The 25,403-nt window shown below is 36.0% G+C and overlaps 1 protein-coding gene across 15 annotated transcripts in view; it reads right to left on the bottom strand.

Moving 5' to 3' along the window:
* The window catches only part of Znf385b (zinc finger protein 385B), a 383,429-nt gene that overhangs the window by 64,533 nt on the left and 293,493 nt on the right, over positions 1–25,403 (bottom strand). For all 15 annotated transcript variants that reach the window (XM_074071212.1, XM_074071198.1, XM_074071197.1 and 12 more), the window contains one exon: positions 12,342–12,452. In XM_074071212.1, coding sequence (XP_073927313.1) covers positions 12,342–12,452 — 111 coding nt within the window. The remainder of the gene's footprint in view (positions 1–12,341; positions 12,453–25,403) is intronic.

Genomic DNA, 25,403 nt, shown 5'->3' on the forward strand with positions numbered 1-25,403 from the left:
AACAAAGAAGAAATTGCAACATCATATCATTGGTACAATTTAGAATTTAGTTGGGAGCTAAACTGTATCTTTATGTAATTGTGATTTTATTGAAATTCACTCAGTTGATACCATAATGCTATTATTCATTACTGTGACAGACTAATGTTTAGGTTTGAGTTTTTTCCATTTAAAATTATGTTAATGCAGTAAAAAAGTATTAATTGGTTACTTTTCTCTCCCTTCTTTCTATAATATTGAGGTGTATAGTATTATATGGAAACATTAATAAGAGATTCTATTCTAGCTATCATTACTTATGTAATTTCACGATTATTTCTGAAAATACCTGCATTCTGTACTGCAGGGGAGGTAGTGTTAAAAATGATCTGCAATGGGTGTTAGATATGTAAGCTGCATTGTTGATAAAGTAAAGTCATTATTTATCAGAGCTAAAGCACACTTTTTTTTTCTTTTATTATTCATATGTGCATACAAGGCTTGGTTCATTTCTCCTCCCTGCCCCCACCCCCTCCCTTACCACCCACTCCGCCTCCTCCCTCTCCCCCCCACCCCCTCAATACCCAGCAGAAACTATTTTACCCTTATTTCTAATTTTGTTGAAGAGAGAGTATAAGCCATAATAGGAAGGAACAAGGGTTTTGGCTGGTTGAGATAAGGATAGCTATACAGGGAGTTGACTCACATTGATTTCCTGTGTGTGTGTGTTTCCTTCTAGGTTAATTCTTTTTGATCTAACCTTTTCTCTAGTTCCTGGTCCCCTTTTCCTATTGGCCTCAGTTGCTTTTAAGGTATCTGCTTTAGTTTCTCTGCGTTAAGGGCAACAAATGCTAGCTAGTTTTTTAGGTGTCTTACCTATCCTCACCCCTCCCTTGTGTGTTCTCGCTTTTATCATGTGCTCAAAGTCCAATCCCATTGTTGTGTTTGCCCTTGATCTAATGTCCACATATGAGGGAGAACATACGATTTTTGGTCTTTTGGGCCAGGCTAACCTCACTCAGAATGATGTTCTCCAATTCCATCCATTTACCAGCGAATGATAACATTTAGTTCTTCTTAAAAGAACTGCATGCATAAAATTCCATTGTGTATAGATATCACATTTTCTTAATCCATTCATCAGTGGTGGGGCATCTTGGCTGTTTCCATAACTTGGCTATTGTGAATAGTGCTGCAATAAACATGGGTGTGCAGGTGCCTCTGGAGTAACCTGTGTCACAGTCTTTTGGGTATATCCCCAAGAGTGGTATTGTAAAGCACACTTTTAAATATGAAGGAAATACAAGTTAATGAGAGTTGAATCTCAGCCCCAAAAGTTACAACCTTAACAGTGTGATATATTCTTTGGAGCATCAGAGCTGTTTCCTAAGTGGTGAATGTGACATTTACTCTCCATGTGCCCTAGAACAGAAAGCTAAAGTTAAAAAAAAACCAAAACAACAACAACAAAAAAAACCCTAGGATTTTTTCTTCCCTTCTGTTTCTTTTTTAAGATTTAGGTAAGATGTAGTACTAGTCACTAAAAGTGATTAAATTCTACAACATGTTGATAAAGGAAGCTGTGGCACATTTACCCAAGGAGAAGGGAAAATCCAGTAACCTGTCCTGCGGGATCAGGGTTTTGGGAACGCAAACACAAAAAATTCTGTGTAGTTCTGGAGGGGTCATAGATTCCTTGTAGCCCGTCCATGGAATGCATATTTGACAAGCCCTGTTTTAGCCCTAGAATCTTAGGATTCTTCAATTTTCTCTCCCTCAATCTCAACTATCTCTCAAGCGTTTCTTGGCTTCACCTCCTCCAGTAATCTTTGTGCAAATACGTGTGGGGAATATGAGTACATGGAAGAGGCATTTGTTGAAAGCTGACTTTCCACTGTGATTACTCTGGCTATGGGCTAAATTTTATTATCCTGCAGTTAGTCTCCTACACTTCAGCAGTTTTTAAGGGCATTAGTTTTGTTTTCCCTAGCTAGATAACCATGTCCACAAGGGTATTTTTCATATCTTCTTTTGAGATGGAAATGATTTTGATGTTCTTTTCCTGTCTATAGCCAAGTTCACTGCCTCTCTACTTTACTAGACCAGCACACGTTAACTAGCCACTACTGTTTTGCCAACAAAGTTGTGAAAATTTAGTAACTGGCTAAAGCAAATACTTCCTCCTGTGCTTCCTTCCCTACCTCCCCACACCCCATACCATGCATCCTAGGGTTCATTATTGCCTTTTTCAGACTTCCTGAAAAATTGCTTCTTAAAGTTCTCTGGCCTCCAGGGCAAAAATGCTGTCATTTTATTCAAAGAGCTGCTTGAGAGGTGAAAGTAGCTAAAAGGTGCCTCTTTTGCAAATTGTTCTGAACTGTATTAAACCAGCCACTTACTTCAAGCAGCAGAATTGACAAGGTTATTTTTGGTTCCACCCAGCTTCTCTTTTGTTTAGTTTTACATCAATAATACATTTGTTTCTTATCATAAAGGTTGTGAACATTTTAGGCAATTGCCTTCTGAAGCATACAGAACAAAAGATCAGCTATGGTAAAGCAAATGCATCCTAAATAAAGTCTGAACATAAACTTCAAACCAGCTACTCATCATTTTGGAAACCTACAGATGTTCAGACTAGAAATTCTACCGCTCTTAATTGTACATTGAACAAACTTGTAGCTGAAAATTCCAAACCCCAAAAATCAACTTAAATGCTATTCTATTGCTAAGGATTTCACAACCAATTTTTTAAAAATTATTTTTGGTGGGACTGGGGTTTGAACTTAGGGCTTCTTGCTTGCTAGGCAGGTACTCTTGAATAACACTTGTAGACTTTTCTGCTATGGTTATTTTGGAGATAGTCTCACTTTTTGCCCAGGTCCACCTGAACCCTGATCTTCCTATCTTAATATGTACCAAATGAAAAAGTAAGATACACACCCTTAATAGTCTTTCAATTTCCAAATAGCAAGAAAAGTTTCAAATGAAAAAAATCAACAACAAAAGGACTTGAAAATCGGTTCAGGAATTTTTAAAGTTTTCACTAAAAGGGTTCTTAACACAGGAATTTTATATATATTTAAAAAAAACCCATAGTATTTTCTTTTTGTTTTTGGATTTTTTTGTTGTCTGTTTGTTTTTTGAGACAAGATCTCCCTATGTTGTCCAGGCTGGCCTCAAATTCACCGATCTTCCTGCCTCTGTCTCAAAAGTGCTAGGGTTACAGATGTGCCCTCCACACCTGGCTCACCCATAGTACTTTTTTAAAAAAGATATGCTAACATTTGATTGGCAACCCAAATACTTAATGGAAATGTACCAAAGTTTGTGTTCGTGACAGTGAATTGTAGCCACTTAATAGCTTTCTGTTGAGATATTTACATTCTTCACACCATCATATTTAGGCTAATCGTCCAGATTTGCGCTTAAAGAAAATCTAGAAAAATACTGAATTATATATGTTGATAATTTCCCATTAATTAAATATAGATCTGATGAGTCTTTAATGTCATAATACTCACTTTTTAAAAACTTCACTTTTGGCAAGATGCAGTGGCTCAAGTCTGTAATTAAGGATAACTAGAAGATGGGGATTGGGAGGATCATGGTTTGAGGTCAGCCTCGGCAAAAGTTTCTCGAGATGTCATCTCAACCAAATAACAGACATTGTCGTGAATTCCTGTCATCTTAGTTATGTAGGAAATGTAAATAGAAGAATTTGCAGTTCAGGCCTGCCCAGGCATAAACACAAGAAGACCCTACCAGGAAAAGAACCAAGGAAAAGCAGGCTAGGGGAGTGGCTTAAGTGGTAGAGGGCCAGCCTAGCAAACACAAGGTCATGAGTTCAAACTCCAGTACCTCCCAAAAAACCCAAGCTTCCCTTTTAACATAGTCTTCTCTTTCTCTCAGTGAAGAATTTAAAATCAGTCCTAAATTATTCAAATACCTATTTAAAGTAAGGCAATGTTGAGATTGTGATGTTGTTTTTGTAATATGCTACAGCTTCTGTGGGAGTGAGGTTTTTAAGTTTAATAAGGGACTACTATGTACTTCAAAACAGCTGACTGAACTTTAAGAGTTTTGTTAAACAACTGCTATTGAGCAAAGTTTTAGCATGGTATGTCCCTGTTCCTTATAATCTGCTAATATATCTGTCATCTCCAAGCAAAAAAATGTTCATCATTTTGTCAGCTCTGTCTGAATTACTTTCCTAGCTCTGAAGATTTATGCTTTTAATTACCTACTATCTGCTCCACTACCCTCCAAACTTAAGAATCAATATAAATAGTCTTATTTATGGGAAAAATGTAAAATGTTTGACAAAAGATGGCTATTATTTTTTAGATTCCCATTTGATTCTATTGATTCCTTCTATTTTCAGTACTGTACCTTTTTTTCTTGACAGAATCAGTGGGTCTTGAAAACTTACAATGTTATTAATTTAGCTAATAATTCATACTGTTTAGCAGAAGATATAAACTTTACAATGAGCTTTTCAGATCCCAGGCCAGCAATGAGATTATTATCACTGTGGTATCTCTTTATTTAATCATCTGCTGTGAAGTTCAATATAAGTGTAACCTACAAACTCCCTCATTATAAGCTCATCTTTCAGTGAGGACCAACTTCTAGGGCTTATTTTGTTTCTGAACAGGAAGCCATATAAGTATAGGTAAAATGTAGCAGGTTGGGCATCAGTCCCCTTGAAAACACACACATATATATCTTACACACAATTGTATGTATAGCAATTCCTCAGTATATCCATGAGGATCTCCCCAGGACACCAAAATCTGTGGATGCTGAAGTTCCTTACATAAAATGACACAGTACTTACATATAACCTACATATGTCTGCCAGTGTTCTTTAAATCATCTCTAGAGTATTCATAATACCTAATAAAATGCAAAAAACTGTTACCCTTGAGTTGTTTAGGGAATAATTCAAGAAAAAACAGGCTGTTTACGTTCACATGCACAGATGCAAGCAAATTTTCCCCAAATATTTTAGATCCATGGCTGGTGGAACCCATGGATGTGGATCCCATGGATATAGAGTTCTGAATGTATACAATTTATATGTAATTATGTAAACATAACTGTAAAGGAGCTACTAGCTATTCCAAGGGCTTTCAGGACAAATAGAGTAGACGTATATGGTTAACTAGAGGTGATTGTATACATATAAGTGAGGGAGGGAGCAATTAATCAGTAGCTTTATTTTTAAATTTTTTATTATTCACTTATTCACATGTGCATATGTGCATACATTGTTTGGGTCATTTCTTCCCCCTGCCCTCCCCTCCCCCCTCTCCCCCCTGGCCTCCCCTCCCCTCCTCCCTCCTCCCCTCTCGCTTCCAGGCAGAACCTGTTCTGCGCTTTTCTCCAGTTCCGTTGAAGAGTAGAAATAAGCAATAATAAGAAAGACTTAGCGTTTTTGCTAGTTGAGATAAGGACAGCTTATCTCTTATACAAAGAGATTCCTAGCATTGCTTTCACGTACAAATGTGTTACAACCCAGGTTGATTCATCTCTAACTGCTCTTTACACTGGTTCCTGATCCCCTTCATGTGCTGATGGTTGTTGATATGTGACAGTGGTCTTACAAAATGTAAATGTTCAAAATTTTTTCAGATATACAAGTTAGGGTAAAGTACCATCAAGTATAGTATCCTAAAACTCAGGAAGTATGTGATAAACTTATTTTAACACTATGCGGGCTACAGCTCCAACCTTCTAGAGGTATTTTCAAAGGAAGTACTTCTAAATTTAAAACAATGAATCAAGTTATTAAGCTACCAACTTAATAAAGACACCACAAATGTCTAAGAAAAATAGGTAAAATAGTATATTTACTGTACTTTTGTGCCAGCGCAAGAGGAAGAAGGAAAAAACAGAGGAATTGTAGGGAGAGAGAGGAGAGAAGATTGAATAGAAGTCAAAAGAAGGAGAAATATAATGGTGCAGAAAAGAACACAGGGAAGAAACACTGCTAACATGGACAGACTATCTGGAGTTAAAAGCAAGCCTGAGGAAGTCAACAGCAAATTGCAGAGTGCCCTAGAAGAATGTTGTATGGTGATCATTCAGAAAACCGAAGCAGGGGCCTCTTCTGCTTCTGCTGCAAGATGCTTGCATGATCCAAGGCTGTGTCTAACAGGCTTCTTTTTTTTCTGGTCACTCTGACTTCTCAGAAAAAGACATCTGTTACAGGGACTTGATGCCACATGATGGAGAAGTATGGTTAGGCCTGGTGGCCAAGGGAGACAGAGGACCAGCCAACTGTGTGTAGAAAAGGAGTTTATCTGAGACCCAAAATTGTAGCTTTCTCCACAGTTTTCTGAGTGCTGAGGGCTCCACTGGCTCATAGAGGATGCCAGGTAGCCCAGACAGCACCAATACTTCTTAAATGACAGATGGTGAGTGGGGGCAGTTTGTTTATACAAGACAGATGAGAGTTTGCTCTGTATTATTTTAACTGCTAAAGAAACCAGGTAGTAGGTTGGACATGGTGGTTCATACCTGTCCAGCTGCTGGGCAGGCTGAGGCAGGAGGATCTCAAATTCAGGGCCAGCCTGGACTACTCAGCTAGTTTGAGGCTGGTCTGGGTAACTTAGTGAGACTCTGTCACAAAATAAAGTTTAAAAAAAAGAAGGAAAGGAAGGAAGGAAGGAAAGAAGGAAAGAAGGAAGGAAGGAGAAAGAGAAGGGAATGGAGAGAATGGAAGAAAAGAAAAAGAAATCAGGAAGTATAAATAAGATTAAAAAAAAAGATACAGGCAGAAAGAACTAGAACAAAACCTAAATGACCTTAGCTAAATGAAAGCTGGTAAGATGATAAAGACACAAAATGAATGCTGATGTAGCACTACAGAAGTATTAACTGCACACAATTATAACCATGGGAATTTGAAATTACTTTTCTTGGGGATACTGGGGGTTTGAACTCAGGGCATCATGCTTACTAGGCAAGTGCTGTACCACTTGAGCAACTCCTCCAGCTCTTTATTGCTTTAGTTATTTTTCAGATAGGGTCTTGTGCTTTTTGCTTAGGCCAGCCTTTAACTACAATCTTCCTACTTACACCTCCTGTGTACCTTGGATTTCAGGCATGCACCATCACATCTGGCTTGTTCTTTGAGATAGGGTCTTGCTAACTTTTCCCCCCCTAGGCTGTCTTTGAACCATAATCCTCCTATTTCTGCCTCCCAAGTAGCTGGGATTATAGACTGTGAGTCACTGAACCCAGTCCCAGTCATGGAAACTGATTGTGGTAATTGAATGACTGCATTTTTCAAATCTCAGAGACTTATAGTAAAGAATAGGAGAGTAAGATCACTCAACAAGCCAGCTGTGGTGGTAATGGGGAGGCAGAGGTAAGAAGATCTCAATCTGCAGATGCCCTCAGGCAAAAAGGCAAGACCCTATCAGAAAAATAGCTGCTGCAATAAAATACTGAGAGTGTAGCTCAAGTGGTAGAGTACCTGCCTAGCAAGTATGAGGCCCCCAGTTCAAATCCAGCACTGCAAAAACATGTTCATGCAGATGGTTGGTTACCCTACCATTTTAACTTTTAAGCAAACCCTTCATGTCCTGTTCATTAGTACTTAATAATTCTAATATGAATCAATGAAATGGCTTGAGGTCATTTCCTGTATCTTCAGACATGAGGAAATAAAGCATAGCAAAAAGAACAGAGGGCTAAAATAAGAGATACTGGATAACCAAACACAATGTCAACAACAGTTGCAAACCCAGAAGTACCACAGAACAAGATGAAATAAAATGTGAATGACAATGTGAGTCAAAGTTGATGATGCTATCCAAAAATCAACACTGTAAAATTTTAAAAGTCAAATGGCTTAGCTCCATGAACGCAATAAGACACTATGCCATCAGCACTTTGGACCACTATCTCATGCTTCATCAATTGTGGCGTTAATGGTGAATTCCAAAACTTCAGGGTCAGTTACTGAATCAAGAGATTATAAAACTAAATTGGAAAGATCATTATGGTCTCATTTCAATTTGCCTATACAGCATAAGGGGCCCAGTCATGGACTAGTGTGTTTATAATGAGCTATGTTCTGAAATATAATTTTAATGATAGGATAATGATGATATAATGTCATCTCTGTTTTCAAATATTTAAGAAAAACAAGTTGAGCTGGGTGCCAGCAACTCATGCCTATAATTCCAATTACTTAGGAGGCTGAGATCAGGAGGATCAACCCCCGGTAAATAGGGTTTATAAACCGGTTTATACAAAAAGAAAAAAAACTGGGCATAGTGGTACATGCCTGTCATCCCACCTCTACAGAAAGTTTAAATAAGAGGAGAGCAGTCCAGGCTAGCCTGGACATAACAGTGAGACCCTATGTGAAAAATAACTACAGCCAAAAAGGGCCGGTGGAGTGGCTCAAGTGGCAGAGTACTTGCCTAGCAAGCAGCAGGCCATGAGTTCAAATCCCAGTACATCAAAAAAAGGAAAGATTCTGTAAGAATCTACATAAGTGGCTTTCATCTTTCTGCTACTATTCTACAAGGAATTGAAATTAATATATAAATTAGAAATTATTTGCTATCTGCTTTTTACCTAGTCTAAAAGGGAAAAATGTTAGCTTCAATTTTTTTTTTTGAAGTGTATGTTTACTTATTTCTCTGGCTAAGAGTAACTCTGGAAATGGCACTTTCCAGTTAAAAAGTGAAATTCAGATTTAGGTTTATCAATTTACCATAATTCAGTTGTGATTCATGCATTCATCAGATAATAAAAAACAACCTTGCTTGACTTTTTCCATGTTAGTGGGAAGAAAAGGTTCTTGGTGAAGAAGAAAGCACAGATGGGGCCTGCACACATTTGTGCAAATGTCTGGGACTTAGTTGGGAAGCTCTTATTCTTGGACTGCAATGGCTGCCCCTGGTAAGTTAATGGTGTTCATTTGTAAAGATTCATTTGGGAAATGTTGGTGATTAATTCTTGCTCATTTACATAACACTGTATTTTGTAAATAAAGCCATAGCCTTTTGCTTTCCAACACTGGAGTTTTACTGAGATAATAAAAGCTGCACAAAGGGGGCTACAGAAGACTTAAACTAGGTCACACTGAATTTTAATTCATGAAACTTAACCTGGGTACATTTTATATGGGTAAAGGAGGAAGGCAGAAGGCAGTCTGTCTACTGTACAAATTTGCCTTCCAGATTTTTCAATAAACATATTTTCTACACTGAAGAGTGAAGCCAATTCAGTCTGAGGCTGATTTAGAAATGTTATTAAGGAAAACTAAGGATGAGTATCTTCTTAATTCTTACATTAAAATGTAAATAAGGTGATTATAAAATAATAAACTCTCCCCCAAATAAAAAATGCTCAGTTTCAGAGCTCAGTTATGCAGATTACAGCACCATTACTAAACATCGAGAACATATACATGTCACATTTGTGAATTTGTCACCTAAACTTTGTGGCTTAACTGTCCAGAATCTAAGCATGACTCAGAAATTTAATTTCTTTCTTTATTATCAATGGAGCTTTTAAGTAGTGACAAAAACCTGGTAGTCTTATGCTTACTTGTGCATATTTTTCCAGGTCCCTGTTAGTACACACACACAAAAAATGGTTGATGCTGAATGGTGCTCAAGTCAAAGATGAAACTACTCCCAGAGGAATTCTGAGGCATAGAGAGAAAATTCCTATATCTCCTCTCATACTACCCATGATACAAATTAAAACAGAATTTGCAGTCATTCTTTCTGAGTCTTAACTGTTCCATCTGTAAGAGAGGTGAGGTGTTCATACCCCATTGATACCATGAAAATTATTTTTAATCATAGAGATTGAATTGTCCTCTCAAAGATCATGTCCTTTTTAGGTCATATTATAGAAGAGAAAGCTGAGGCTGACAGTGGTGAAGTGATTTATCAAGATCAGAATTAGGACTTACATCTACATTGAAGGACTCTTAATCTAGTGTTCTACATCGTGCTGCCCTAACTATGGAATAATAAAAATATATAGTAGAAGATATGGGACATGTTCTGGGGGGGTTCTACATAAATCAAATCCTAGATATTCTCACTCATAACTGTTTGCTAGTAAAAGTTGCTGATGGACATAGTGTTTATCTATATATAGCATAGTGTTTATCTTCTAGGAGGAGCTCAATACTCAGAACATGAGTAAAATTATTTGAGATGCACATAATAGGAAGAGCTAAGGGTTTAGAGGCAAGACATTCAGATTGTGTTCTAGTTCTGTCTTTTATTTGCTATAAAAATCTATGGAATACCAAAAGGCGAGAAACAACCTAAGTGTCCATCTATAGGGTACTAGGTAAATAAGCTATGGGAAATCCACGCATAGTCTACTATGTTAGTTTTCTACTATTTTCATAGCAAATTATCATACACTTGAGGCAACACAAATTTATTATCTTATACCTCTGAAGGTCAGAAGGCTGATGTGGGTCGCAGTGGGGCTAAAATTAAGGTGTTGGCAGGACTGACTATCTGTTTGGAGACTCCAGGAGAAAATGGATTTCTTTGCTTTTCCAGCTTCTAGAAGTTGTCCCTATTTCTTGGCTTGTGGTCCCCTCCTTTACCTTCAAATCCAACAATGGCCAGTCAAGACCTTCCAGTATTACATCACTCCGATGGCATTTTCTGTCTTTCTCTTCTCCTTTTCAGGTGCCTTGGATACAGTGGGCCCATAGTATAGGCCAGGATAACCTCTTTATTTTAGGATTGGCTGATTAGTACTCTTAATTCCATCTACTATTTTAATGCCCCTTTGCAATGTAAGATAACATTAACAGGTTCCAGAGTTTAGAATATGGACACTTTTGTCTAACACATTTGGGAGTGGTAAAAAGAGAGAGAGGGTAAGAGAGTTCTCTACGCTCTGATAAGGTAATTCTCAATGATATACTGTCATGTAAAAAATACAAGGCAAAGAAAACTATAAATAATATGCTACCTTGTATGTTAAAAAGGAAGGAAATAAGAATATATATTCACATTTAGCTATATTTGTAAAACAAACTCTGAAAAGATATGCACAAAATACTAAGCTGGGTGCAAATAAGGAATGGCAAGGAAGAATGATGGAGGAAAATTTTCAATGTATATAGGTTTTATAGTAAGTATGGAAATCAAAAGGTGTAAGTCTTCGAAATTTATACTTAAAATACTTTTTCCAGTCCAGGGATTTCTTTTTCTATGTATATTTAAGAAATAATGTGTAATTTTTTTTTAATCCGATAGTTTGAGGAGAATTTGCATATTAACAATATTGAGACTTTGAATGAACTAACATCACATTTTTCTCAATTTATTTAGGTACATTTACATCACTGAATATAAAATTTTATAGGATACTAAAAATTAACTGGACTTTTGATTGAAATTGACTAAATGTAATTTTACAAATCATGGTAAACATCTCCTTTTTAATTCAATAGCTAGTTCTTTTTCTTTTTCTTTTTTTTTAAGACAGGCTTTCACTATGTAGCCCAGCCTGTCCACAAACTCAAAATACTTCTGCTTCTACCTCCGAAGTGCTGGTATTACATGTGTGTGCTGCTATTCCCAACATTGTAATTGTTGAGTTATCAATACGTCATTTAGTGCTATATATAAAGAAAGATATTTACTATTTTTCTATTAGGAAAACATCAATATTTACTTTATTTTCGTATTATTTTATTTATACATTTTAAAATCTATGATAAAAGACAGATTTTTTTTTTAGCCCTTTTCTTATCTTTTTTTTCTTTTTTGGTGGTACTGGGGTTTGAACTTAGGGCCTCACACTTGCTAGGTAAGTGCTCTACCACTTAAGCCACTCTACCAGCTCTTATCTTTTTTTTAATCAGCATGTTTATGCTAGTTGGATAACATAATTTATGAAGCATTCCTTGTATTTTCATGATCTGGGAAAATACAGAGCATATAGTAAATTGTTCTGTGAGGTATTTAACAAGATTTAATATACACATGAAATCTGACACTTCACATAAAAACAATAATGGTTTTTCAGCACTCATTGCATTCTTTTTCATATTTTCTACTATTCAAGTATCTTCAACAAGAAAATATAATTACTGAGAATGAGTGTAAAACAGTACAGGTGAGAATGACTTTACAGAGAAATTTTTAATTTCTAATACCAATCACTTACTTTATTGTTCAAGTCTTAAGCATTGAACCCAAATCCCTTGGAAATCTGGCAGACTGAAATGGAGAAGTGGTGGGAGGTGCCCAAGAGTATGCATATATGAAGATATGTATGAATTCATTCACACCAGTCAGACTTTCAGCTTGATAAACTATGGAGAATCATGGAAAGGTGATACTCACATCTGAGTTAAAGCGAAGCTGACAGACGTTACAAGAAATAACTTGCTTCTTCTTTGGGGGAATGGATACTCCAAATGTGTGGTTAATGACTGCCTTTTGCACAGGATCCATCTGAAGAGCAAATGATAATATAGTCAATTTATACTTAAAAGGACAGACAACAGTGAGCAAATAAAAGTAGCTATATTATTCCTTAAGGTTTTAACTTTTAGTTTCTGAACAAGGATAGTAATCTCACTCAACAGTTATGTTCTTGTCTCTAGGAATTAAGGACAACAAATGACAAAAACAGAAGCAAAAAACTTGTTTGAAATCAGAACACAAAAGGACCCAAAGACATTTATCACATTACAACAAATCTAATTTCTATAAAAAAAGGAGCCTGATAAACCTTAAAGAATCATATGACAAGAAAATTTAAGCTGCTAATGTTTTCCCTGTAGGAGGTGACAATACTTAGGATGGTCTCAAATGACCTCAATGACAGTTATTACAGATATATTCAACTTCTTCAGTTTTGATTTATGGCAAAGTCATATATGTCAGGCTCTTGTTACAACATATAAAATGTGGATCTTTATTTTAAAACAAATATTAATTTTCATGTACTATAGAATGAAATTCATTCAAAAAATTCATTCTATTGGAAATGCATACCACTGTCGCACACTCAAGTACCTGTGAGAGATTGGTTAATATGAAACTTTTGTTTAAATATTGATCAAGTAAGGTTTTTAAAAATCTTTTCTGTTCATTATTGTTGTACTGGGGGTACATGGTACATTTACCAAAGTTCTTAAAATATATCATAGTTGAATTCACCCCCTCCATCATTCTCCTTTATCCCCCCCACCCCATTCCTGGAATAGTTTCAACAGGTCTTATTTTTCCATTTTCATACATGACTACATAATATTTCCACCATATTCCCCTCCTGTACCCTTTCCCATCCTCCCATTGGTGCCAACCCCCCAGACAGGACCGGTTTTATCTTCCTGTTCTCCATTGTTGAAAAAAAACCTTTTTCAAGTTTTGCTTTACAGCCTGTGATTCCCCCCCTTTTAGCTTACGTATATATAAGATGGTGAACACACTCAGAAAAAGTATGGCACAGAGCCATCCCAACATTCAGAGAAAAGCACCTCTATCTGCAAAGCATATAAAAAGACACTCAGCAGATAGTCTCTTGTGTACCCCAGAAAATAATCTCCAGCATTAACATCAGACAACTGGCAGTTCGAAAACCAATGCAGACGATGAACAAAGAATTATTCAGATGAAACATGAACAAGCCCAGATCAGCTGACACCAGCATAAGAAAATCCCCCGGGGTTAGAGTTTAGCACTGAATCAGTTGATGATATTTGATAGAGAAGAGAAATGAACACTATCCCTAACCAAGATCATAAATCAACAAAGGGCAAAATTAGCAATCAGAAGAACTTAAATATAGTAGAAAAGGAGGGTGGCTTACAGGGTTATTGAATAGTGAATTAGCCCATTTTGTGCTGTAAATTTAAGGGCAATGATAGGACAATTTGCATTCCACTATAAAGAACGGGTATGGTAGTTCACTAACAGGGGAATTTTCTAGAATGATAGAACTGTTCTTATATACTAACTGCACAAATCTACATGTGTATTAAAATGCACAAGATTATATGCACTCCCATCGATATCATATATGATAACTTAAAAAGTAAAAAAGAACAATTATTAAGTTTTTTGTTTAACTAGCAAACAGAAAATATATTACTGAAAAATCTTATGAAATCTCATTACGTGAAATCCTATGTTCAAGGTCATAATTGATTTATTATATTTTTTGGCAGTCCTGGTACTCAAACCCAGGGCCTTATAAATGCTAGGTAAGTGCTCTACAACTGAGCTATAGTCCCAGACTTGAGTTTTATTTCATGAGAATAAGACAAAAACAAAATCAAGAAAACCCTCCATGGGGTTAAAAAAAAATTCAAAAAGTCAGAAAAATAAAACGTTAGCTTACCTTCTTATTTTAATCACAAGTGCGTACACTTCAGCCCACTGAAACTATCCTTTTTGATGGTTACTAGAGATGGCATATCAGTTTGGAGAGGCTTAAAAAGAAAACATCTAACCTTGATGGCAGGATAAAAAACACCCAGTTTTGCAAAGTTGAAAAAGAAACACCATTTTATTGAGATATTTTCTGTTCCCAAACTCTGAAGAGCACTGCCCACCTGATGATGTATGGAATCCATGGGATGAACCCATATGAATATTTCCCAAGTACTAGTTTTCTGCATTCCACTTTTATTATTTCTACACTAATATTTTATCTTTAAATCAAATTAAAGTACTTTCAAAAACAATAATCTTCACAGAATCAGTTTTATTAGTGTGCATCTTTCATAATACTCATTTTTAAACATATTGAAAATGATCATTAAAAGTCAAAATGTTTATTACATAAATTAAACGCACAGTCTGGCATGGTGGTGAATGCCTGTAATCCCAGCATTCAGGAATTTGGGCAGGAGGACTGCCAGTTCAGACCAGCCTGGGAGGGTCTTGAAACCTTGCCTCAAAAAACACCATAAATAAATAAATAAATAAATACATACATATATCCTAGTTGTTTCCACATTATAATATAGAAACACAGACAAAAGAGCGATCCACCAAAAATGTAGTTTCAAATTGCTGAGGTTGTTAGCTGCCTATGTAATTTTTCAGATAACTACTGATACAACCTCAAATCTCACATTTGTACCACATCAGCCCACAAATAACTCTCTATGTTCCCCAGCCATTATGTTCCCCATTCTGAAAACTGAGTCACGCTGAGCACTCCCAACTTAAAGGCAGGCAAGGTCCCAGTCATCTGCTCCCAGAAAGCAAGGTCAGGTGCTTCCTTCTAGAGCTCTGCATGAAATCAGTCTTTCTGGTGCACACTCATAATTCTGATTTTTTTTTCACAGAATCAACTGCAGAAGCATAGCTCCCTCCCATTATCCCCTTCCTTGTTTCATATCATTAGTTCCTGCTGCCTTCCATCCTTTGAATGACTTGTCACCAACCATATCAAAATCTTATCCCCTATGTTTCTCACTTGGGAACATACTCTCTACTTTCCACCTGATCCTCTGTTTCCTAATAGAAATTTGGGGAAAAGTTCTTTTTTTTCCTCTTGTCTAAATGTCTTTTATCATCCTTATAGAAATCTGTAACTACAGTTTTATATAGGTTCAAATATCATTTGGAGGACATGATTTAATTAAAAGAAGACTTTAAATGGTATAAAAAAGAATTGTCCACTTGACAGTCTGATTTCTTGAAACAGATAAGGCTGAAGTTTTGAGTATTTGCATCTGGCTCAATGCCACCAAATACTTAAGTCACTTCAGTAGGCTCTAGACTTGGCAGTGTCATAAAAAACGTTTTCAGATTTTTTTAAAGTAGAAAGCGGTGAAATTCTAAACTTTTGTTTGTAGTATTCCTACAATGCTGTAAAAGTTCAATGAAGATAGGACACTCACTTACATTTAATTTTTCCAATAGTGTGATGTCAGTTCTCTGTATCATAATGAGATACAAGTAAGTAAATCAATGGTTATTCTTTTTTACTCAATCACTAATTTTCAAAATGAATGAAGCATTCATGATGAATAAAACATTCCTGTAAATCCTTAAATTTTATAAATGCAAATGATCCAACTTAGCAAAGTCAAGCCATGTATCTATGGAATAATGATTTCATATGTAGAATAATTATGTAAACTATTGGCTCAATTGCAATTATACAACCATCATATTTTTAAAGATTCAATTAGTATTACATAGACATTTATTTGTAAAAATGAATGTTTTCAACAACTTTACTAAAGAGTTTTCATGTTTTGAATGAACAAATATTTGTTAAATACTTCTATTAAGTTTGCTCACATCAGTTCACTGTGCACAACAAGTTGTTTGTAGATTGAGAATATTATAATTCATTGGGAGATAATGAAACAAGCTTTTTAAAGGGGAAAAAAAAACCTACCACATATCTATAGCTACCAGTATTCCTTACTTTGCAGAATTTATTGGTCCCAAATAACCCTCTTCTTTTCTAAAAAAGTAAAAGTTAGAAGTAGTCATCTAGATTTTGAGGTGAACAAGCACATTTACATGTTTTAAAGTCTTAAAGACCCATTTTCTGTGCTCATCTCTGAGTAAAAAGCCTGAAATACTTACTAACTAAAAGGTAGCAGGAGTTAGTACTTGCCAGTTTTTGTAATAAAAATCATGTAGAAATGAAAAGCAAAACCTATTAGTGCAATTAACTGGTAGGCAATAAAAATGAAAGATTAGATTGCAGCTGTTATCAGGAATTGAGGAGGTAATTGGAGGCTATGTATGGGTGAAATAACTATTATATTCAAGTGCTTATAAAATGAATTAATGAAGCTGGCCTTATCACACCATCTATTATATATTGAACATCAAAATAAGAACAAACATCTTTTTGGTATATTTGCCAAGATTATGAGGCCTACAAATCTGTGTGAATTTTTTTAAAAGATCATTACTTTCACAGTTATATCCAAAAGTAATTTGCATCTGCACAGTGTAAGCAATCACATAAAAATATGCAGCTGCAAATACAAGCTAGACACGGAGAAAAGAAACACTCTGCAGCACTTCACCAAGGGTAGATGAATCTCAGAGAGGGGTTATATGATCAAATGACTTGACATAACACGAGATGAGTTTCTAGATGGAACATTTGTAGAATTACAAACTACTCAAACATCTTAATACTTATGAAGAGGCTTGAATTGGGCTGTATTCTTGTATGAGACTTTAACTAATTTAACTAACTATTAATAAGGCTGGGAATGGGAATGAATTAAAAAATTATACAGAACTTTCTTTTATCCATACTGTTCTTAAGATGGGGGAAATCTCATCTTAAACTGAAACACCTATTAAACCAATGTTCTAAGTAGCATTTAGAACTTATTTCCTATGCAATTTAGTAGATCTGAGGCATGTTAAATTAGGGACTCATAGAAAAAAAAACATTGCATCTTATATTAACCATGCTTTGACTCAGGAACCACCCTCACCTGGCCAGGGTCCACCCATGCCCCTCCCCACTCATTGATTATTGGCTGGGAATCTCCTTCTCCCCGGCCCATACCTTATCATGGGTTTTAAAAGGACCTGAAAGGCAGAACCACACTCTCTCAGCTTCCGGCTTCCATCTGGGCCTTACTATGCTTCCCTTTCTATTTCCCTTCCCTAACTTTTAATAAACTCCATTTACACCCACGTGTCCTGCCATGGATTCTTCCTGGTGGGACACAAAGAATTTGGAAGTATTCTGATCACAGACTGCACCAGGGCCATTAACTAAACCCAACCTTTTTCTAAGCAGAAGTAGAAACCAGGTTTTTGACTTTTTTTTAAAATTTAAAACCAGTCATCCAATAAATTTATCTGGAGTCCAATCATGTTCAGATGCTGTCTGACACTAGATAGGGAAGTGAATCAAACATAAGAAAGGCCGTAATTTTAAAAGTCAAATGTGTAAAAAAAAAAGTACAAACTTTATTTAATTGGAGTCTGGGAAAAGAAGTCGCTGTTAAGCAAAATAACAAGGCATGAAAAGGCATAAAACGTGTTTCCTTTACCCCATCCCTACTTTCAGCTCCTCTCCTTTTTGTGATTTTCTTATACTTTATGAATCCAGAATCCTGCCTTTAACAGTGTGACATCAATGTGTCATCCTCCCAGGATATTTGCTTTTTAATCCCGTTCTTTAGCTGTGTAATAAAAACAACAAACAACATAATAAGAGCAGCTTAGATTTAAAGGGCCTTACTATGTGCTAGGAACTATACTAAGGATTTATCGCATGTATTCACCACCACATGAAAAAGATGCAATTATGACCCTTCTTTTACAAATGAAGACTCCTAAGATTTGTGGGGTTCAATTACTGATTATACTCAAGTTGGTAGCTGCTGGAGTCAGGATTCAAGCTCAGCAGTCTCTCTCTACACCATTCCCTGCTAATGAAACACTGCAAGGGATGATGGGGGATCATGAGTGGCAATGGTATATGGGATGTGGATATTGGGATGAGAGAATGAGTGTTCTAGAGGTTCTGCAGCCTGTGTACAGTTTGTGTCCACACTATACACAAAGTCTACTTGGTGATTAAGCAAAAGCATCCTGGGAAGTTAGTCTGGGTTTTCTCTTTCTGGTCCATTTCTGCTCTTCTTTGGATAAGCCACTGCAATTCTAGGCAGAACATAAATAAAAATTAGCGCTCTTCTATCTTCTTCCCCCATTATAGCTGTTCAGTTTGCACGCAGACAAAAAAGTTCTGGAAATACTTAGAGATTACATGTTAACAGGTGGCAGTCATCATTTGCACTATCTTTGATTTACTGCCAAGAGGACTTCAGCTACTAACCCCTCCGATTTAGGGCCTTGTGGAAGTCTGGCTACATATCAACTTTTTTACTGTGACATTATCTAATTACATTCATGCAAAAAGAATAATTATTTTTCATGCCTTTCTTTTTCAACATCAGACTTATGATGTAATAATAGGGTTTCATTAGAACTTCAAATATTTATGAAGTGATACACTTAGAAGTGATAGCTATATTATTGATGGGCAGTATTTCTCTAATGTTACATCTAAAACTGTCTTGCCTTTCATATTGAAATATCCTGACCACACCTTTACACTAATGTTAATGTTTTACTTTTTTCAAATCCTTAAAAACTTAAACAGAAACAAATTAGATACAATAGCAAAGACAAACTTCTCAAGGATGAAGAAAAAAATCGAAACTATTTCATATTGTTGGCAACATCAATTCAATCATACAATTTTGTACTATTCTGGATTTCAAATCAAAAGACTCAGTAAAAATAAACCTCATGGAACATTATACTGGGATCGCATGCTACCATGACACTTGCAGTTTTATATGTGGAATGTGCAAAAGCTGACACTTGCCTCTCTTACACAGAGCACCCTGACAAGGGTCTGCTTGAATGCCATCAATGCTGCTGAAAGGAAGATAAATGGCATGTCACTCTTGCCGCAGTCTGCTGATTAAACCAAGAGTCAAATATTTGGAAAGGTGCTTTCCCAAGAATCCCCAGCTCTTTCTGAAACCACACATTGGCCATGCCTTGCAAGTAGCATCAACTGTGGCCCTGTTACCCTGGAATATAATTTCCCCAGAGAAATGGTAACCAATCATTCAGAACTTGTATAAAGGCTAATATAACAGAGCATACACTGTTGAAAATAATATGCAAGTCACATGATAGCTTAGTGCCAGAGTCAATAAAGTTATTACTATTATTATTTCTACTGCTATTTTATCAAAATGTTACAAGCTTCCCAGTATTTAGAGACTGACTGACAATGGGCAGCATCTGATTGCTGCAGAAGTTAGGTGGGTCCCCACGATTTTGCCTTTCTCTACCTTTGCCCAGCCTCCCAAGTCACAGGCAATATTTCCTGTAGGAAACAGAAGAGGATAGGCCTGGAGGTAAGGCAGTCTATCAAAGCAGAATACAGACTAGTATTTCATTTTCTTCTTTCATCTTTTTTTTTCTTTTAAAATAAATTTAGAAAGCTTGATTTCTTTCACCTAACTTCCATATTGTCAACCCCTCTTTGAAGGCTCTGAGATTCCTCAAGCAAGATTTGCATATTCCATTGACAAAGAGGATGACTAGAGTAAGGAAAGACATCCTTGATCCATTTTGAAGGTCTGTTTTGAAAAGAAGACTAAAGTCTGCATTTTCCCTTAGTCTTTCTAGAGACATTTCATCTTGGTTTTGTTCTTTATTTTTTATTTAATTTTTTTGGTGGTACTTGGATTTGAACTCAGGGCCTACACCTTGAGCCACTCCACCAGCATTTTTTTTGTGTTGGGTGCTTTTGAGATAGGGTCTCACAAACTATTTGCCTGGGGTTGACTTTGATCCTTGATCCTCCTGATCTCTGCCTCCTGAGTAGTGAGTATTACAGGTGAGCCACCGGTGCCCGGTGGGTCTATTTCTCTTGAGAATCAAAAGAGCCATACAGAATGTTAAGAGAGTGGTGTTATGCTATAAAAGAATGCCCTCTTTCTAGATCACTCTCATAATAAAAGGTTTACTGAAGGTTAAGGTCCTTAGATTTGTTTAGGTTTTAACATTTTTGGAGGGTAAGGGTTTCATATCAACTTTAAATATATAGCTCTGCTCTTGAGAATTTTTGCTTCTGTACAACACATCCCACTTTTACAGATGCATGATTTTCCATTTGTTTATACAATTATTATATTTTTTCTTAAAACACTACCTATTAAATACCTAAAATATACTGGTTTAGGAGATGGACATAAGGTGGAGGATAAGCATTAAAATTCAACATTTTAGTTGGGGAGACTTGACTGTCTAAAGCTTTAAAAAGCATTTGAAAGTGTGGTAAGTACCACAAACATAATAAAAGTGGAGAATGGGAATCAAAAATATTAGATAAATCCTAGAAACGTTTTGGTTGCCTTGGTATCTTTACATGTGAAGACATACCAAGTATGCAAAAATAAGGATATTATTTCATGATCAAGGGAAATTGATCGAGAATTCTGTAGACAAAGAGGACATGCTCATGTTCCTCTTCTTTCAAAGCTATCTGTGAGATATCTGCAGAAGTCTTCCTTTAGCTAGTAAGTACCAAGAAAACAGGCGATCTCCGAGCCACAGCCATCATTATGTCTCCAAGAAGAATGGGCCACAATGTAATCTGTATTTGGAAGTTCTCTAAGGAAGAGTGCTAAGTACCAGGTGCACCTCATCTGGAGAACTTCCTCATGGGTTTCTGAACAGTATGGCTAGTCTGTACTTGGTTCTGTACCTAGTGGATAGCAAACTGAGTTACTTTTATTTTTAAAATAAACTCCTATTTTGTCTGGCTTATTTTCTAGTGAAATAATACTTCTCATATTTAATACATATAGAACTTTAAAGTACTGCCAAAGGGTAAAAGTAAAAAAGCCAAAAGCAAATGGAAGGTGGTTTCACCATCTTCCTCTCTGTAGAGGAAACCTGGTCAGTCTTTTGACCCATAAGTTTTAAACTGTTCTGAGCAGAAGAATAATTTTAAAGTTTTTTTCAGGCAGTTTTGTTGTTACTATGTTAACTGGAGGTGGCATGAGGTTAGACTTGTGTATCTTACTGAGGCTGACTGTCTAATTCTGACAGTGAGTCCTTGTATGTATAAATATTGTCAGTACAAATAAAAAATGTTCCATTTTCCAGGCTACTCCCTCATGTCTGGTGATTTTCCATGCGACCAGAGATCAGGAGTGATGTAGCAAAGCTGCAGTTATGCTTTGGGTAATTCAAAAAGCCACATTGAAGAGCTTTTCAAAGAGTTCAGTTTAAGGGCTTGGGGGCATGGCTCAAGTGGTAGAGTATCTACCTAGCAAGTGTAAGGCCTTGAGTTCAACAACACCCCCCAAAAGTTCAGTTTAACAAATGAAACTTTCAATTTATTTCTTCAGTGGGTATGGGACTTAGCCGCATGTGGACTCATACATGGTTGTCACCAACACACATGCACCCTGCAAGACTTTTGGGGTGTTGATTTTTCTATTTGAGCTTCAGATGAGTAAACGAAAGAAATGAAGTTCTATTGCACGGGAGTCATATTCACGTTAAAAATGCGCAGAGAAGTACATAAAGTAATGAGCTGAATTACGTTTTCAGAGAAAACTTGTGGTTTTCTTTGTTTGTTTTCATTCTTGAACAAGTAAATGCTAAGATGTGACTTGTAATCAAAAAGGGTGGGGAGACAGAGAGAGCAATCATCCATCAGGATGTAAGGACTCAAAGTTCTTGAAAGGTTTTCATTTCAACATTTGATGATTGCATAACTAAAATAATTTCTGGTCAAAGTACAAATAGAGAGCTGAGAGCTCTGTGATCCCTTTCAAAGATAATGTAACAAAAAGTTCATATAATATTGCTAGATGCCCCTTGGAAAGAATATGAGAAAAAAACGCAAAAATTTTAAGGGAAATTAAAAAAACAACTATTTGAAATCTTAATTGAATTAATAAGAATTTATCTCTCCTGCAAATTTTAATAGCCCATTAGAAAAAAATGAAATAGTGATATTATTAATATTTTTGTCTGTTTCTTTCCTCATGCTTTGTATTTCTCAATAAGTTATATTGACAGTTTAAAAAAAAGCATCTCAAGACAGGAACTGTTGACAGTAAAGTACATGACTCAAAGATAAACTCCAACAAAGCTGATTAGAGTTCACTGTTCACAGCGATGGCAACAAGAACCGGAACAACTGGATTCACTAGGAGAATCTAAAATAGATGCGTTGGATGTTTCCTGTTGTCTAGATTGTGTCTTCTCAGTGAAATAAAATGAGAAATATATCATTTCAGGAACACACACACTAAAGAATATTTTTCCAATAGATGTACAAAGAACTCAGTAAGATAGAAGAATCACTTGAGGATAGGCCATGAAAATGATTATTCTTTCTAAAACACAACTGAAGAAGAGGATAGGCCAAATATCCGAGATAAAGGATAATCTTTTGTTCTTTTAAAATTTGTGACTTGAAAACAGCTTCCCCAAAGCCTGCATGGTTAAATTTCCATAACATAAAATTCAGTCATAAAAATAAGCCTGACAAATATTTTTTAAAATAGAAAATTTTACTCTTAAGGAGAAAAAAAAAAAAAAACTCACAAGTAACCAAAGACTAAGTGCCGATATTTACAGGTGTAGTTTAAAGGACAGTTGGTGCTACATCTCCAAACCAAATCCAAGTATATAAGTAAGTAAGTGAAGGAGTGAGGGAGTGAGGAAGTAAGTAATTGGGGATGTGTTTGTTTTCTTTTAATCAGTTCAAAAATGTTCCAAGGACTTTCTAAGAGACTAGGGAAGTGATGAGCTTTCTTGATGTAAAACTCAATACACCTCCTGAACAGTCAAAAGCATTAGATGACATTCTTTCAAAACCATTCTGTCCAAGCTAAATTTGAATTGGTGTTCAGTAACTAATCAGATATATCCTGATGCTGAGGCAAAACAGGTCCATGGCACAAATTAAAAATGTATAGAGAAAAAGAAAACCCCACTAGATAGGACCCAGAAACCTGGACCTGTTTGGATACATTCTGAATTCTGCAAAACACAGTGGAAATGAAACATCCCCTCCCCCAATGGACCATGTTACATTTCTTCCCCTTGCACCAAGAAGACAATGTTAATTGGAAACTGGCAAGGCTCTTTGCAAAGCAACAAACCCGCCATGCTTTAGTCTGAGCATCTCGGCTCTTATTCCTCATCCACTTGCTCATTGCACAGTGGCAAGTGGCAAGAACAATCTACACTTTCAAATTTGCTTTTTTATTTGTTTTAGTTTGACCCCCAGAACCACCTATCTGAATAAAATCCTAACTTGAAATTCAATACATTAAAACACCAAAAACCGAGCTCTAATTAAGCAGGTAGGTCAGACTACAGATCCACCAGCATGACTTTCACTCAACGTTGTCGCTTGAAAATGGCGAAAGATTTTGAGAATTTTAGTGACTTGTTGGAGCTTTTTCAACCAGAATCCAGATCTCTTGCTATACCTGCCAGATTTAGCAAGTAAAAATATGATTCTCAGTTAAATTTGAATTTTATTTACTGTTTTATTTATTGGTGCTGGGGATTGAACCCAGGGCCTTGTGCATAACTAAGCATGAGCTCTACCACTAAGCTATGGGCCTAGCCCTAAATTTGAATTTTAAATAAACATTTTTTTTAGTATAAGTGTGTGCCAAACATTGCATGGGCATAATACTAAAAATAATTTGTTGTTTATCTGAAATGCAATTTGAACTAAGCATTCTGTGTATTATCTCCTCCCCACCCTTGTCCAAGGTTGGTCACTGTACTGGTGTTGATTCTACTGGTCCTTCTTGCAGGCTCATGGTGTTGCACTTAACATTTTAGGGTTTTAATTTACCAAATGATACTTGGATGTTTTTTGTGGACACAGGATATAAAAACTATTATGTCATGTATTCCTCTTGTTATTGACCTTTTTATAGATATGTGTGTGTGTATATGTTAGCTTTTCTCACTAGAAAACATTTTGGCTCAAGTTTATATCTGCATTTATATTATAAAATCTGCAATAGTTATGAAGTAAATTACAGAGCTGTAATAAAATGCCTCACTCAGCTTTCTGCAGTGATAATTGCTTTATTGAATAAGGCTCAGTTAATGGTACAGCTTGACATTTAACACTTGTCCATGTGATTTATAATTATTTTTACATGACTGTAAGGCATCTACAGTTCAAACCCAAAGTAGTTTTAAACTGAACTCTCTTCATTTTCTTTTGAATTTGTAAGAAATTGTAGTTCCTTCTAGGTGAAACTATTTTATCCACCAAATTTATCTCAAATATACACCAAGCCCTCTTTCCCTCTCTATGTTCTAAATAGAACCACACAAAAAAATAAGAGAAAGTGAATACAGTAAATTAAGTCACCAAGTTAAAATGCAGCATCATCCATTTTGCTTATAGTTTGGTCATGGATATAGCACCAAGATTTTCTGATCACGGAATGGAGAAAAACCTACGTGATCCACACAGTAACACTTACAAAAAGATTCAACATCATGAGACAAAAGGGCATTTGTGTTTAATGTATCCATGCGGAATGAAGATTTTCAGAAACATTTCTGAATTATTCTTCCCTTTCTGAAATTCAGTCTATCAGATGTTGGCCCTTCAAAGTCTTCATGATACTCATTGAAGTTTGTATTCCTTATTGCCCACCCCCACAATCTCTAGCATTTTTGCTAGAATTGGACAAATACCTATAGGAGAAGTTGGTGTGTTACTTGAAAAGATTTTGCGTAATTAGTTAGGAATCACTAAATGCTGCCCAACAGCATAATAATACCACAATATCAATCACCGGCAGTTATCAAAACATTACAGTTTGACTAGCCCTCCCAAAGCTGGGGTTAAAAGCTGTCCCTGGA

This window comes from Castor canadensis, chromosome 4 (assembly GCF_047511655.1).
Source record: "Castor canadensis chromosome 4, mCasCan1.hap1v2, whole genome shotgun sequence".
NCBI classification, from domain to species: Eukaryota; Metazoa; Chordata; class Mammalia; order Rodentia; family Castoridae; genus Castor; species Castor canadensis.